At 43.3% G+C, this 16222-nt stretch overlaps 1 protein-coding gene across 4 annotated transcripts in view; it reads left to right on the forward strand.

Moving 5' to 3' along the window:
* Positions 1 to 15982, forward strand: part of LOC105689199 (mucin-19-like) — a 28736-nt gene extending 12754 nt beyond the window's left edge. Inside the window, exons 3-16 of one of the 4 annotated variants that reach the window (XM_048657764.1) lie at positions 140 to 2164; positions 4731 to 4790; positions 5952 to 7211; positions 7286 to 7423; positions 7852 to 8742; positions 9589 to 10641; positions 11122 to 11388; positions 11467 to 11547; positions 11614 to 11802; positions 11874 to 12362; positions 12519 to 12590; positions 13430 to 14449; positions 14525 to 14758; positions 14851 to 15982. In XM_048657764.1, coding sequence (XP_048513721.1) covers positions 140 to 2164; positions 4731 to 4790; positions 5952 to 7211; positions 7286 to 7423; positions 7852 to 8742; positions 9589 to 10641; positions 11122 to 11388; positions 11467 to 11547; positions 11614 to 11802; positions 11874 to 12362; positions 12519 to 12590; positions 13430 to 14449; positions 14525 to 14758; positions 14851 to 14925 — 7854 coding nt within the window. In that variant the 3' untranslated portion in view covers positions 14926 to 15982. Of the gene's footprint in view, positions 1 to 139; positions 2165 to 4730; positions 4791 to 5951; positions 7212 to 7285; positions 7424 to 7851; positions 10642 to 11121; positions 11389 to 11466; positions 11548 to 11613; positions 11803 to 11873; positions 12363 to 12518; positions 12591 to 13429; positions 14450 to 14524; positions 14759 to 14850 lie in introns of all 4 variants that reach the window. The other 3 variants (XM_048657765.1, XM_020854179.2, XM_048657763.1) reach the window with 3 other exon arrangements.
* The last annotated feature ends 240 nt before the right edge of the window (positions 15983 to 16222 follow it).

The raw sequence follows: 16222 nt of genomic DNA on the forward strand, positions 1-16222 counted from the left end.
TTGCAAACGAGGATGTTGTTGGTCTTTAGGACCGAATTTACATACACTGATATTCTCATGGTCATGCGTTGTGATCTTCAGGAACGCGGGACGAGAACGAGACAATTGAAAAATTTATCATTTTTAAATTTTGCTGCAGGTCGATGATCGCAGTCCGTCATCGGTGACGAGGAGCAGAGGGGCTTCGAAATTCAACAAGAATTACGGTGCGCTTAGCGATGACGTCATCTCTTCGAACGTTCCAGTTTCAAATTCGGCTGGTAAAATTCTCAGATCGTCCCATAGGAGATCTTCGAGAATCGAAACCGCCGAGGAATCCAAATTGGGATTGAAAACTCCCCAGCAGCCCTCAGGACGAGGGAAGTCTTCGGCAAGAAGTCGTTCGAATCCGATAAATTTTGGAGAAAGTATAAAACCCGAAGAAAGTTACCTGCACGTCGATGAGATTGAGAAAAAACACGCGGAAAGAAGAGACGTCCCGAGATCAAAAAACGAAACCTCCGACGATGGGAAAAAAAATAATGGCGACAGGCGATACCTTCCGGAAAGAAGAGGCAGAGCAAGAACGGACAAATTTTCGACCGACGTAGAACTTGAAGTACCGAATGCAGCGCCTGCGAGGCGAGAAATCCCGAAGAGAAGTTCGCGATCGAGGGTCGAACACCCCAAGGCTGACGTTTTACCGCAGAAGGCGTCGGGACCTTCGGTATTTTCCGGTACGACCGAGGTCTCGAGGTCGAGGACGGGCAGGAAAATTCAGCATCCTTTGACGAGGGAAAAGGAAAGTGAAAGGACCGAATCCAGACGATGGCAATCCAGAGGTAATTCAAGAATTTCCGAGCCCCCGGTGACCCCGGAATCCAGGGATAAAGTTTCGGTGGAGACGAAAAATGTCCACGTTGATATTCCATTGAGTATCGAAATTCAGTCTACAATTGCTCCGGAACAGACGACCGTGAGATCCGAAGAAATCGAGATGGTCACCGTTCAGCCATTCGTTTCTTCGACGACTTTGAGAAGCAGAGGACGATCCAGGGAGGGCTCTCAAAGGGATTCGGGAGCCGCGACGACATCCTCGAGAAAAACTGTTCGGAGAGGTGGGTCGAGATTTTCGGAAACTGTCAAGGACTCTCAGGATTTTGGAAATCAAGCCACCGATCTTGCTTCACGTAATTCGCCTATCAAATCCCGAGATGAGTTTCAAAGATCAAGAGAGGACCATGGCAAGGGAAGAAGACGCGACGAAAATTCTGCACAACGTGCGGAATCCGACACACGGACTTTCACTTCGAGACGAGGAGAATCTGTGAGACAATTGAGCAGATCTGGAAATCGGGAAGAAGTTGTGGAAAGATCGCCGCCGTCCTCGCGTTCAGGGGGAAGATTTTCGAATTTTAGAAGCAGATCGCAGCCCGAAACGTCTTCGACGACGATCAGTTATCCCTCGTCCGCGTCGAAAATCGAAGATACGCGACAAGCGGAAGTTCAGGTGAAAAGCGAAGACGTGATAAGCACGGTACCTCCAGAATCGGAGGAAATCTCTTCGCGGTCACCTTCGAGTACGGAAGCTTTTTTGAAGGTCGAATCGACTCAACAACCGATCGAGCATGAAAGTCAAAGTATAAAAAGACTTTCGAGAAAGAGAAAATCGTCGACAACCGAAGCGGGTATAACAAATGTCAGAAGTGAGATCAGAGGAAGACGAAGAGACCAGGAGAATCTGCGGAGGAAATCTCACAGGTCAAATCCGAACGACGAGTCAATCAAGCCTCCCAAAATGGCTGAGGACATCCCCGTTGCGACAGAATTTTCTGCTTTGAGCAGCACCGAAAGCTTTTTGAAAAACGTTAAGAAAGAAGTTGACGAGCGGGTTAAAAGAATCGACGATTCCAAAGTCGAAAGGGGTCCGAAACCGCCATCGAATTTGCGTCGAGGTTTGAAGAGATTGAATCTAAAAGCAAAAGATGAAAACGAGGAACTGAGCACAGCGTCTAGTATAAAATTCTCCGAGACTTTCAACGAATCCAAAAGCAGACACGGCGGCAAATCGAACAACCGTAAGTCCGAAAACGTTGAACGTGGAGCAAAAAAACAAATTATAGAACTTCCGGAAGAGGAAGAAAATTATCCACCCAATTTCAAAGCCACATTGGCCCTACTTCGGGTGAGTTAATTATCGTACTGTGATATTTCGCAAAAAATCTATATCAATCCGTGTCGATGATCTATTTTTACTAGGGTGGATTAAAGATAATCCAGTGGGGTGCTTCCAGGGAGACAAGTTTTTTTTTGGTCAGAAATCATAGAAAACATTTAAAAATTGTCGATTGTGATTGTTTTTTACTCGTTCACGGTTCAAAAATTTTTTCCTATTATTTTTGTAATTCAAATATAAAATCAAAAAATGACGTGCTCTTTTTTTTACTTGGAGTTGAAGTTGAGTCGGGGAGCCCGAGCTTTGCTGGAGTCATGTAGCCAGCAGCGTAGCGCTTTGTTGTGAAACGTCACCTTCGGAGCTGAGCAGAGGTGACGCCCCATAACAAACCGCGCGCCCGTGTCTACCAGACTCCAGCAAAACTCGGGCTCCCTCGTAGACCGAGAAATTCGAATATTTCGACCCAGGCATGAATTGCGATGAATCAAAGCCGGTCTACGACTAAACCTAATCGATATGTCTTAATTTTTCTGCTCCCAACAGCGAATAATTGATGATTACTCGATTGATTGCTCTTGAAGAACCAAACAAAAATTCGATTTTTGAGCAAAACATAAATTATTTTTTTAATTAGGTTTGATATACTTTTCTGACGTATTTTGACCTCAGGAATCCGAATCTGAAAGAAAATTTTACCTATCTCTAAAATTGACCAAGTTTTCGCCAAATTTCAGCTTTTTGGGGTCAAAAATAAAAAATTGATTTTTTAGTCTATCTCAATGTATTTTGGGCTCAGGAATCCGAATCCGAAAGAAAAATTGATCTATCTATAAAATTGACCGAGTTATCTCCATTTTTTCGCATTTTTTGGCATAAATTTGAGGATATCTCGAAGGGAAAAAATCGTAGCTCAATTTGGACAACGGATTCGTGTTCCTGAGGTCAAAATACATAAGAAAAGTGCCATACGATCGATTTTAAAAAATAAAAATTTTTGGCCAAAATTTGAGATTTTTCCAAGGGGTACCCCTTACGATTTTTTCAAATTTTGGCCAAAATTTTTTATTTTTTAAAATTGATCGTATGGCACTTTTCTTATGTACTTTGACCTCAGGAACACGAATCCGTTGTCCAAATTGAGCTACGATTTTTTCCCTTCGAGATATCCTCAAATTTGTAACAAAAAATGCGAAAAAATGAGGATAACTCGGTCATTTTTTAAGATAGATCAATTTTTCTCTCAGATTCGTATTCCTGAGCTCAAATTACATTGAGATAGACTAAAAAATCAATTTTTTATTTTTGACCCCAAAAAGGTGAAAATTGGCGATAACTCGGTAAATTTTAGAGATAGGACAATTTTTCTTTCAGATTCGGATTCCTGAGGTCAAAATACGTAAGAAAAGCATATTAAACCCAATTAAAAAAATGATTTACTTTTTGCTCAAAAATCGAATTTGTTTTTGGCTTTTCAAGAGTGATCTCACGTATAATCAGCTCAGGAATCCAAATCTGAAAGCGAAAATCATCTACTCATACTATCGATCGAGTAATCATCAATTATTCGCTGTTGGGAGCAGAAAAATGAAGACATATCGATTGGTTTTAGTCGTAGACCCACTTTGATTTATCGCAATCCATGCATGGGTCGAAATATTTGAATTCCTCAATTTACCAGCAAGCCTGAACTTTGCTGGAGTCAGGTAGCCAGCAGTGTAGCGCTTTATTGTGAGACGTCACCTTCGGGGCTGAGCAGAGGTCACGCCCCACAACAAACCGCGCGCCCGTGGCTACCAGACTCCAGCAAAGCTCGGGCTCCCCGACTCAACTTCAATTTCAAGTAAAAATAAGAGCATGTCATTTTTTGATTTTATACTTGAATTACAAAACTAATTGGAAAAAAATTTTGAACGGTGAACGAGTAAAAAACAATCACAATCAAATATTTTTTATGATTTTTTACCATTAAAAAAAATTTGTTTGCTGGAAGTACCCCACTTGATTAATTAATTATTTAAAAAATGAGTGGGCTACCTCAAAATATCAAGTAAAAAATTTTTTCCAACCCGCCCTATTCTTTATTTTATTTCTTAGTTCGTTTTCCATATTTTTACTTCGCACTCAGGGTTTCTAACACAGACGTAGCATAGGTTGTACAATAAAATCGAAAGGATATTACTTTGCTCGCGGCTAATAATAGATTGGGCAATGCCGTGCAAACTGACACGTAGTCAATTATCATTGAAATCAGAATAGCTATAAGTAGCTAGCTACTTCTTGCGTCTTCTATTGTGTCTACAAATTTAGTGGGACAATAAACGACGACTTAATATTATACCAACTTCCCAAAGCCTGTTATTTGCCGAACCAATATTATACCGATGTACATTTTTACCGAAGGATAATATGTGTAGACACAAAGGGGATATGCATCGAGGTATAGCTAGCGCAAATTTGAAATTTAATGTCCATGCTATCCTCATGAGAAATCTTTTCTCTTTTTTATCAAGAGGAGCTAAAATATTTTTTTCTTCTTTTCTCTTTTTTAACCTTCAATTGTATATACGATTTCTAGAAAAATTCAGAACTCAAAACTCCCACAACGAAATTTACTGGCACAAGGATAGGAACGGAGGTGAGTAAATTTCTCATGCAATACAAATTTTCGTACACATGAGACGAGATCATTTTCTGCTCATTTAACAAATAAATATCACGTAAGACGAGTAAAAAAAAAAAATAATCTAAAAATGTATACTTTTCCGGGTTACGACTATGACGTTATTTTCCGCTATCAAATTTCCTTCTTATCCGTATCGTAATAGGTAACTCGGCGCAGGTAGTCTGGGTAGAAAATTGGACCGCAATTTATTTTACTTCAATTATTCTTTTTACCGCAATTTTTGAAATTACAGCCGCACCTCTGCGAGATTACGATATTTTTAATGACAATTAATAAGTTTCCAGTAGTGCTTCAATTAAATAAATATACCCATTCGAGTGATGGTAATTGGATGTTCGAAAGCCGTTGGGAAATTAAAAAGGCGCGGATATCTGTTTTATATACTTTCGTCGCGAATGTATGTTGAAATGCGTTGTTTTACATGATTTTATTTATTTATCAATTTTTTCCCGCAATAACCGAAATGATAAAAAGATTAAAAGGATTAGAAGGATATTTTGTTCGCGTGATTACGTCGCGAAGAGAAATTTTCTAGTGCACTCACAGCGGGGATAATATTTAATTGTATAGTTCGCTCTGGGTAAAGGTAGTACGTATAACGGAGAGAATCTATAATTAAATGAAGTGACGTTGATCGTCTACTTTTACCCCGAGAAAACAGATCTTCGAGCGTCGCCTGATAGTTCAAAGCCATGGAGAAGAAACGTCATGGTGTTAAAAATCGCGCGAATCTTCTATGAAGAGAGAGAAAAAACGAAAATTCGAACAGTCATCGCGCCCGAATCGTCATGTGTACGCCGACAACAGTGGGAGCCGAGCGAAAAACGAAAAGAATAATAAAAAACGCATTGTGCGTGGAGGCTGTCGTCGTTTTACTCTCATTTTTGAACAACTCATCGGAGAAAGTGCGCGCCACGCCGGCACAAAGACGCGACTTGAATCCGACGAAGGCGTATGCAATTTTCAAGGCGTTCGATGATCCCTGTCTCGCAATTTCGAATCGAATTTTTTTGAAGATTACGTGAACTCTGCGGCCGGAAATGTCGCGAACGTATCCACGTGGAAATGTCAGATGCTGAAGCGGAGTTTTTTTTTTACTTTTTGCTTTTTCAGACCAACTTCAGGAAGCCATCGCCCGTCGCCTTCCCAACCAGAGCGCGCTCGAAACTTGAAAAGGCGAAGAAACTCGCGAATCCGGATGTACCGACTAATTTAGAGGAGAACGAGCTCGGCGTGGAACCGACATCGCCAACCCCTTCGACCGTCTCGGCGAAACGACAAAAACCAGCGCAGATTCCAAAGCCGAAGATTTCCGGACTTCGAGAGAACGGATATCCCAAATTAACGAACGCGAGGATAAATTCTGCCGGTGGAAGCCCGCCGAAAATAAGAAGCTTCGGCAAACCGATCGGAAGATCAATCGTCACCGAAGAAACTCCGAAGAATCATTCGGAAGAAAAAAATGTTGAGAATTTGAAAATCGGGCAGGTGAAACAGCGCCCGAATTTTACGACTCGCAGAAGTTTGCCGACCTCTCGGAACGCCGTAAATTTGAAACAGTTTCAGTCCGGGGGAAATTCCGTACTGAGAAACGTGGCGGAGAAAAAAATACCGCAAGTTATCGACGCCTCGGTAACACCTGCGGCAGAATTTGAGACGACTGCGAAAAATTCCGAATCGATTGTCGTTGGGCAAAAGACATCCGTTGCCGTAGAATCAGGTGTGAAAAACGCTTCGATCGAGCTTTCGAAGGACTCGGTAACCGATTCTCCGACTACCACCACCTTGAAATCCACGGGGAGATACACCAGGCGCAGGCCGGAAGTAAAAACTTTTACGAAATTTGATCCCGTCCCGAAACAAGTGGAACAACCGGAAGTCCACGTTCCCGTGAGGCGGGAATTCCGACCGAGAACTGCCACTTATCGAAGGCATTCCGAACCTCCTTTCACTCCTGCACAGAGTCCTGTGAGTACGCCGGGTAACGATGGACCGTTCAGCGTCTCGATTACCCCCAAGTCCCCCAAGTTTCACGCGACCTTCAAATCCGGAGATGATTTTACCGTTCCTAATACAAACGGCAAGACTTTCAACGTCCAAATATCGGAAGACAGTTCCAACGATATTGCAAACGCGTCGGGCCAGCCAATAAATTCTGGTTCGTTGGGGAATCAAGGAATCTTGGGCAGCAGCAATGGAGAGACTGGAACCGGTAGAAGCAACGTTTTCAATCCAACCAAGACGGTGTTCTTGATAAACAGGAATACTTCTTTACTCGAACAACTCAGGAGCACCGTTGCACCGCTTCTTTCTAGTTTGGGGATAAAATCTCCCGTTTTCGCCGGTGCCTATAGAAACTCAACTAGCAGCGGGGTAAGCAGATTTTCGTTGCGAATTTGTACGATTGATTTTTATCAGAGGGATATTAAGTGACAATGACCCTTTAGAATTCCGCGATCCGAGTAACGCCCAGTGGACAGCCTCCGAGATTCAGCGCGAGATATAAAGGAGCGGAATTATTTTTGAGGAGACCGAATTCGCAACAGTCGGTCGTCAGTTCGACCACACTTCCGTCGCCAATTCAGGTAAGTGTTCGAAGTTTCATTGACTTATTATTTAACGGGACGGGAAAAAGACCGATGGGATCTTTAGGATCAAGCCGCGGGCCCTGCCGGTATATTTTCAACAGCGGAACAGAAGATAACTGGTGTAGAGAGAGAGAGTTACCGATAATCGGCGGTTACCATTCTCCGTTTCTCATTCGCGATATACCAAATCTTGATAAACAACAGGGAAAAATTGATTTTACCGGCAGGGGAGGGCTGATTTGTAAATAAAATTCGGCATACTTATCGTCTATTGGGAAAATTGTAGGTAGGGTAGATCGTAGATATTAGCTCGCACGGGATAAAAATTATTCTAACTATATTCGGCACGATCACCGCGCACTTTTTGTACAAAAAAAAAAAAAAAAAAAAATTTGTACAGCACCCTCTGCACATTTTGATTTCAGGGATACGGAGTTTCTTCGCCGTTAGAAGTCGATAGTCCCGGAGATGAGCCGCGAGTTTTGACGTACTATCAGGCGGTGGAAACGGCGAGCATAAATAATGAACAACGGACTGACTTACGGACACCGGCGCAAGTCGGCCAGGTAGACAGCGTTAACGTTAACGACACGAACAATTCTAACATTGACATTAATAACGCACCAATTATCGGTTCGCGAATCACCGAAATCGATTCGACCCCCGATACTTCCGAGAATATTATCCCAACCGATTTGGAAACAACAGCAAATCCGGTGGCGACTACCGCAATTGCTGAAACAACCCCGAGTCCCCCTGAAACGACGACCGCCCCTCCACCGAACGAGGCCACCCCGCAATCTCCCGATATCTTTACAACGACACTCGTACCTGGCGACACCGACAACTCGACCCCCGACCCTGTCTCCACGCTCACCACCACCACCGCGATCTCCGGTGGGGAGGAAATTCCTACCCCTCCGATTTTTTCGAGGTTGTCGGAATCCACCACGACCGTCTCTTCGACCGAGACGCAGCAGAGTTCGACGGAATCGATGCCAGAAAGTTCAGAATCCACTACGGGGCCGATTGGTTCTCAGGAAATTTTAACTACGTCGAGCCCTGATACCACGACATTAAGTTTGTCCCAAGTTGATTCCGAGGCGAGCACCTCCCCCGCGATGTTGGAAACGACTACGGAGGTATTCGCAGTTACCGAGACACCCCAAGCGACACCGCCCTCGATATTTGGTAGAATTTTAGATTCCGCAACCACCGAGTCAACCACCCAAGAATCGTCGGTTCGAGAAAGCACTCCTCAGCCATCCCTGGAGATAGAGGCTTTCTTCGGGAACCCCACCACAATTTCCAATCAGGTAACAGGTGAACCAGAAATTGAAGCTGCGACCCAAACCACCCCCGACAACGATACAGGGGGGGTATCGGAATTAGAAATCGCGACAATAACGTCTACCCAAGCGACGACTCAACCCGACACCACAACTCCGGTGTCCGTGACGACTCAAGGAACTGAGAAAGAATCGAATATGTCAGAGTCAACGACGGCGACGCCCGAAATTTTAGCAAACACTCAACAACCGAGTGATTCCTCCGCGGAGACGACTTCCGAACAAATGCAAACGACAACCCAGTTGTTCGAAAATCGTTTCGGAATCGCGTCAGACTCGGTGGGACCGTCGTTGGCAAAAATTGTTGAAAAAATCGAGAGCGTGACGACCGTGGTACCCGAGACCACGAGCGTTGCGATCGACGAAGAGTCGAGTGCTACCACGACGGAATTCAGTTTCGCGGCTCTTCCTCGATTTTTGGCAGGATTCGCAGAGAACACCTTAGCCACGCAAACGAGCGAAGCGCAGGAAAGCACCACACAAACATCGACACTCGAAACAACGAGCACACCCCTCGAATCAATGTCGGATATCACAACAACATTAGCAACAACAACAACAACGACAACACAAGACTCCTCATTAACAACGACTAACGATTTACCCTCGACCACCGAAACGACCCCCGATACCAACGTAGTATCGCGAATCGTGGAATCGCAGGATATAACCGCGACGGATATAACCACTAATCCGCCCCTCGGAACCACCCCCGATACCGCCACCGACTCGATCACAGACACAACCGCGACTTTAGAACCCACCCCTACCCCTTTTTTTACCGATACGCCAACTCTGCTTGCCCGTTTACAGGATCAAACTGCAAATGAGACTGCAACCGAAACCGCCCAAAGGACGGCTGGTGCCGACGTGCAAGCAACGACTCGACCGAACGATAACGCTTCAGAAAATCCCGAAACCACCCAAAATCCCACAACCCTCCAATCGACGACCACCGTAACGACGACTTTCTCCACCGGAACGAACGCTGACCTCGTCGCTACCACCGAAGGAATCACCGCCGGTAGCGGTTCGACCGTTCAATCGGAAACCACACCGGCGTTTTCCTCGACGGAAGCGATGCCTCAGACAACATTTGGAATCGAAGAGAATATCATTTCGGACAATTCCGACGTCACTCCCGTTCCAAACGAGGCTACAACGACCGAAGATGTTCGGATATCCAACGAAATCGATTCACCCACGACGATCAATGGCGAACAAATGATCACCACGGTATCGAGTCTAGATTCTACGAGCACCTCGACGACCGAGATGGCTCAGTCTTCGACTACGATTCGAGAAACTACCGCGTCTACGGAGAGAATTCGGATGGGTGGAAATTCGAACGATAATCCCGCGGTTCCGTACGTTGTGGGCGGAAGATTCGGGGGCAACAGATTGACTCCGGCACCTCGATTCAGCCCGAGTTCGTCCACCAGAGCGCCTCTGAGGGATTACCACGTTTACGGAATCTACCCGAATAAAACGATCGTCCGTAAACGACCGGAGGACAACCTCATTGACGGGAGAAACGTCAATAGTCCATACGTGATATTTGGAATATATCCGAATGGAAAATTGGTACGAAAGTTTCCGAATGGTACGATTATTCCGGATCCCCCGAGGAACCCTGTTGAGGTCGTCTTCTCACTAAGCACTTCTACTAGCACAACTAACCGGCCCGGTACTATCTTCTATAACCAGGCTAACCAAGGCTATATTCATAATCAGAATCCTGCAATCTATAATAACAGACCGGTAGCCGGTGTATTGAACCAAGTTACCAATCGATTTGCTGCCCTCGATATCGGACTCGCCGGTAATACGATTACTGGTAACAACGAAGGGACCTTAAAAAAAATGGTACTCGCTTCTTTTCCTATTCTATTTTCGGTTATTTTCTCTCGCGATACGAGCGATTTTTTCTAGCCTCGTTACATTACACTACAAATCCTCATCTCAGTGTGCTAAACGAACTAATTCTTTTGTGTTTAACTCTATTAATTTCAGAGATTATTTTATTCTCCACGTTTCGTTCATTTCTAAATTTCTCGAGTCTTCTCTCTTGAAATCGTGTTCAATCTCACGTATATGTACTTTCTGTCTTTTTTTTTCTCTCAACGAAACGAATCCCCACGATCATTTTTTCGATCAAATCTTCTTTCAGGTGATACAGGGGGAACTGCGCTTCTTTGCATAAAATAGCACTCGCACGTTGTTAGATATTATAAATAATTGTTTACTGCACATAGCATTCGCACTAAGAAAAAAAAAAAAAAATCCCCAAATTATTTATACGTAAAAATTTTTGCGCCCAATAAAAACCCTCTGTAATATTTCCAGAGCGATATTTTGTTAGACACTCAAATGGGAACGAATTCGAAGACTGCGTCAGAAATTTCCGACCTCCTCACAACATCTCCGAACGCCAACACCGCTAGCGGGGTAACTCAGACGACGTTTGGAACCCCTTTGAGAAATTTCAATTCGGAAACGAGTGCGAATTCGAGTCCTCGAAACAGCGGACGGGTCTATCAGGAAACAGAATCCGACGAGGCGACTCGAAATAGAAACGCTAACGGACAACGAAGTTCCGTTTATATCGGTCAGGTAATATCACGAGAGTCCTGACCGCGAGAAAAATTAATTATCGTATCCTCGATCATATCCTTAAATTATGAATTGCAGGATAAGTTCATAAATTACTGGAGTGACAGCACGCCTAATACGAGTCCGAGAGTGGTCAGTGTCAAGATAAATTCCATAGCGGTACGTACTTTCTTTTAATTAAAAAAAAAAAAAATCCGTCAATTTTTATGGATTCATGTCCCCCAGAGTTCCACAAACGTCGGTCCCGCTTCTACAGCACCGTTGCCATCGCTGGACATTTTGTCAGGAAGTCAACCCGTCAATCCCGTGACAACGGCCCCGGGTTTCCCGTGGCGAGATCCGCTCGATCAGATTTTCGGGGTAACGACAAACTCGCCAGGACTCGCCACTTCCATCGCAACGAACAGTATTGCGGTACGAGTTTTATAATTTCCGGGTGAAAAATCCGCGGAATCTTAACGGTGGATTTATTTCCTATCCCGCAGGACGATCCTCCGAGCAGCGCAACGATCGTGTCGCGTCCGATAAATCCTTTCGTCGAGGTGTTCACTCCAGTTTCGAGCAACATTGATTCCACCGTCACCGGGACGAGATCCTTGCAACTCGCTCTGACGGAAACGCCAATTCCCGTAGCAACGACAACCACATCGACAACAACTCAAGTCCCAATTACAACCACCACGACTCAGGTGCCAACCACCACAACTCAGGTGCCAACCACGACCACAACGACGACTACTACCCCGTCGCCGACTACTACAACAACAACAACGACGACGACGACCACAACTCTGGCGCCGACTACGACAACGACCGCGTCAACAACCACGACTACAACCCCACGACCTGCTGTAACTTCGAGTACAACGATGACCCCGGTGACTTTGGAACCATTCGGGATAACGATGACGAATATACCGAAACAGACTCCGTTCGGAAACACGTTCGACGATTTGGCTTTTCTAAACGCCTTGGTGAGTTCGTTGTAGTTGTTGCTCTGGAGTGTGACACGTACGAAAGATGTTAATGTTATTTTGATCAGAAGAGTCTGATGGTGAATTGAACGACTGCAAGATGGTGAATCGTCGTTCGCATTCATTAGGAATTCAAATCTCTTATCTTAATTTCAGTTACAGCCAGCAAACGCGGGCAGTTCGACACCCAAGACTCTGACGCAGGCGGAACAACTCTTGGCCAATAAGGTTTGCACAGCTTTGATTGATAGTTGGATGATGATAATAATAATAACGACAACGATAATAATAATTCTAGTGAAAAATTGTAAAGCAGAACTACCGAATGTCCAAACGTCGTACATCGAAACCAGTTTAAGATATTATTTTTCGTATCTCGTTTTATTCGACGATTACGTCAGCGTCTAGATTTTCACCTCCGCGCATAAAAATTCGTTTCAAGTGGTATATGAAATTTGCAACGTCTACGCGTGTATAATTCGATCGGTATAATGATCGATAACCGTCATAATTGCAGAGAGTGGTAGATTTTATAAACGGTGAATGGACCTCGTGACCTTGACGGATACGAAACGTCCTTCAGGTCGACTCTCAACGATTTCAGATTGCATGGAATTAATAATTTCTTTTTTTTTTTTTTTTTTTTTTTTTTTTACTATCCAGATCAAGCGAATTACCGAGATATATCTCAATCGCGTACGTACGTACAGGTATACCTGTACCGTGTTGATCACCTCGGGAACACCGCGCGTTGTTATCGTCGCGTTGCTGCAATACGCGACTTCGAAAATAGAAAAAAATAAATTTATCAAGCCCCTCTAATACGAAATTATTGGTACACCGTTCTATTATTACAATACCCGTTAATGAATCGTCACGCGGCCTTGCTGATTTCGATCTTTTTCCCAACAACACCGTGTCGGAGGTGGTTTATTCGTGCGGCTGTTTATTATTCCTTCGTTACTCGGCGCTCATTTTTCATCATTTGTTGATCGTTCCCTATCAAAATATCAACGAATTACGCCCCGGCGTATTCCATCTATTTTTGATTCTACTTGGGATTTCAGATTCTATCCCTCGCGTTGGGGAACGCAGGTCCTACCCGATCTCCAAAAGCGATTCGTCCTTCGAACAGTGGGTCGTCGAATACGTTCGATTTTTCGACCGGTTCAAAGTCCCCTTCGCAGCCGATAATAATCGATCTCCAATCGACTACAACGACCACGAGAAAACCGGGCACCACCCAATTCACTTGGAAACCAATTCCGATCGTGAAAACCACCCCGAGTCCCGTAACTTCTGCTTCGACGACCACCGTCAGACCGATTGTTCAATCGACTTGGAAGCCTATTCCCGTCGTGCAGACTGTCAAAAAAGAGTTGCCTCTGAGCGGTCCTCCTGCAAAGGTGATCGAGCCTTTTATCGTAACCCCCGAGATAAAACCGATCGTTTCAACGACGTCGAGGCCAAAAATCAGGACTACAACTGCCCCCCCGAGTCAAGGATTCGGTGCGAGTCTTTTGACCGCTTTGTTCGGAAGCAATCCTTTCGCGCCTCCGTCTCCATCGGTGCCACCTCAGGTTTCGGTGACAAAAAAACCAATCGTGATCACTCCGAAACCTATTCAACCGTCGACAACGCGGAAGCCCGTTCAGGAAGTAAAACTTCCACCGTCAACGACAACGACAACGACGACAACGACAACGACGACTACGACGACTACGACCCAGCGCCCGATCACAAACGGAATCGCCGTTCTCCTAAACAATCCGAATCCCCGAGTGCCAACAGCGACCGTTCCAAGTTCAACTTTTTCGCCCGAGGAAGACGCGAAATTTTTATCCGCGCTTCTGAACGCCGCACGTCCCGGAGGGAAGCCATCTACTCCCGGAATTTCTTCGGACGACGAAGCTTTTTTGAGAGCAATTCTCAGCGGGCAAGCTAACGTTCTTCCAGCTTCTCCAGTTTCAGCTGGTACGAGCGGTGGAAATGACGCTGCTCTATTAGCGGCGCTTCTGCAATCGCAGGGAATCGGTCCATCGACGCCACGTAATAATCTAAGAGCTCAATTGTCGGGTTCAACGACTGTGAGTGTACCGAATGTTCCAAAGATATGGAAACACGAAAAGGGAGACTTGCGAACGCAGATTTTTTTTTTCTAGCCGTCTCGAAGACCGACGATAACGACGACCTGGGCGCCGATAAGTTCCACCTATCCTCCATCGCTATTCGATTCACTCGCAAATTTCGGTAGTAATCAGAGTCCCAGAGGAAGTGTTTCAGCTCCGGCTTCGTCAACTGATAATTCCGAAAACGGAAACGTTCGCGATCAGGTAGTTGGTGCCGCGATCGGAGCAACGAGAGCATTCAGCCGGTTCCTCGGCGCTGCCATTACGGTGAGTAATTCATATTAAATTTATCGTTGGTTATTCTTTCTTTTCTTTTTCCCATGATTCCAAAACGTTACTTTTCCAAAAATATTTCACAGGGAGCGGCTCAACAATTTCAATCTTTCGTAAGAAACGGTACCAAGTACGTTTCCGAAGCGGTTTCAGGAAAATAATTGAAAAAAAAAAAAGATCATATTTATTTCTTATTATACTACCATAACGCACCTACCTATAATTGTAATATTATTGATAATAATTTAATTAGAGGTACATGGAAAAAAATGATGATGAAAAATGAAATTATATACGAACTACGCGAGCGGTAATTAATCAATATCAATTAATAATACCAATTAATAATATCGATAAAAAAAAAACAAACGATAATGATAACGATATCCTCCGCAAGTAGTCTGCAGCTGGAGTCTGAATGGTTAGAGTAAACTATTTTTTTTTTTTTACGTTACTTATATATATTAAATATCGATTTGTAATTTGTAATATATAATTAATTTATGAGATTTCTTTTTTATTTCTAGTGGTGCGTCGATTATATTTAAAAAATATTCAATCGCTACCACGGTATAATAGCGTTATTTCGAAGAAAAGATAATCAAAATTTAAGTTTCCTTCATTTTTAAACATTCTGTTTATGCTTTTTCAAGGTAATAATACGATAATTTCGCTGATTACTCTATACTCTTTAGTAATGACAATATAATATACTCCATATGTATATTATAACCACGCCTAATAACGTCGAAAATGATAACTATAATAACTACTACGGTATCTATACCTAATCTATCGAGTATGTTCTATAAATATATTATATGTATATCGGGCAAGCAAGTATGTTAATTCCATCAATTTCAAAACGACGTATTGTAAATGTACTCGGTGATTTCTGAGATGAAAAAATAACAAGATATTTTCGTTTTTTTCTTACTTACTTTTTTCTCGTCTCATTCAAACTGTGCACCACGCGTGTACGAATATTTATCTATTTATTAATTATTTTACTTCATTTTTTTTTTTATTTGACCTATGAATTTCGATCTACATTGATTTCTTTTTTTATACAACCGGATCACAATGATCGACATTACGTCTGTATAGGCAATCATTATTCGCCAGGATAAATTTCTAAGTTTTGACGGTGGCGAAACCCGGTGCTTTTCAAACTTCGACTCAACTTTAGTGAAAAAAAAAAAATGATTTAAATAAAATCTACGTCTAGAAATAAATTTTTTAACCTTGCAAACGTTTCTAGGGTATGTGTATTATATATATTATTATTAATAATAACGCTGTGACGATATATATACATATATTTCTGAGACATTTGTAACGTTTTTAATTATCTATAAATCTGTAATTATAATGTAATTATTGCGTATGTAAAACGTGGAACGAATTTTAAGATGTCTTTCTTTGTTTTTTAATTTTTCCTTGTATTATTTTTTATTT

Source organism: Athalia rosae, chromosome 7 (assembly GCF_917208135.1).
Source record: "Athalia rosae chromosome 7, iyAthRosa1.1, whole genome shotgun sequence".
Taxonomy (NCBI): Eukaryota; Metazoa; Arthropoda; class Insecta; order Hymenoptera; family Athaliidae; genus Athalia; species Athalia rosae.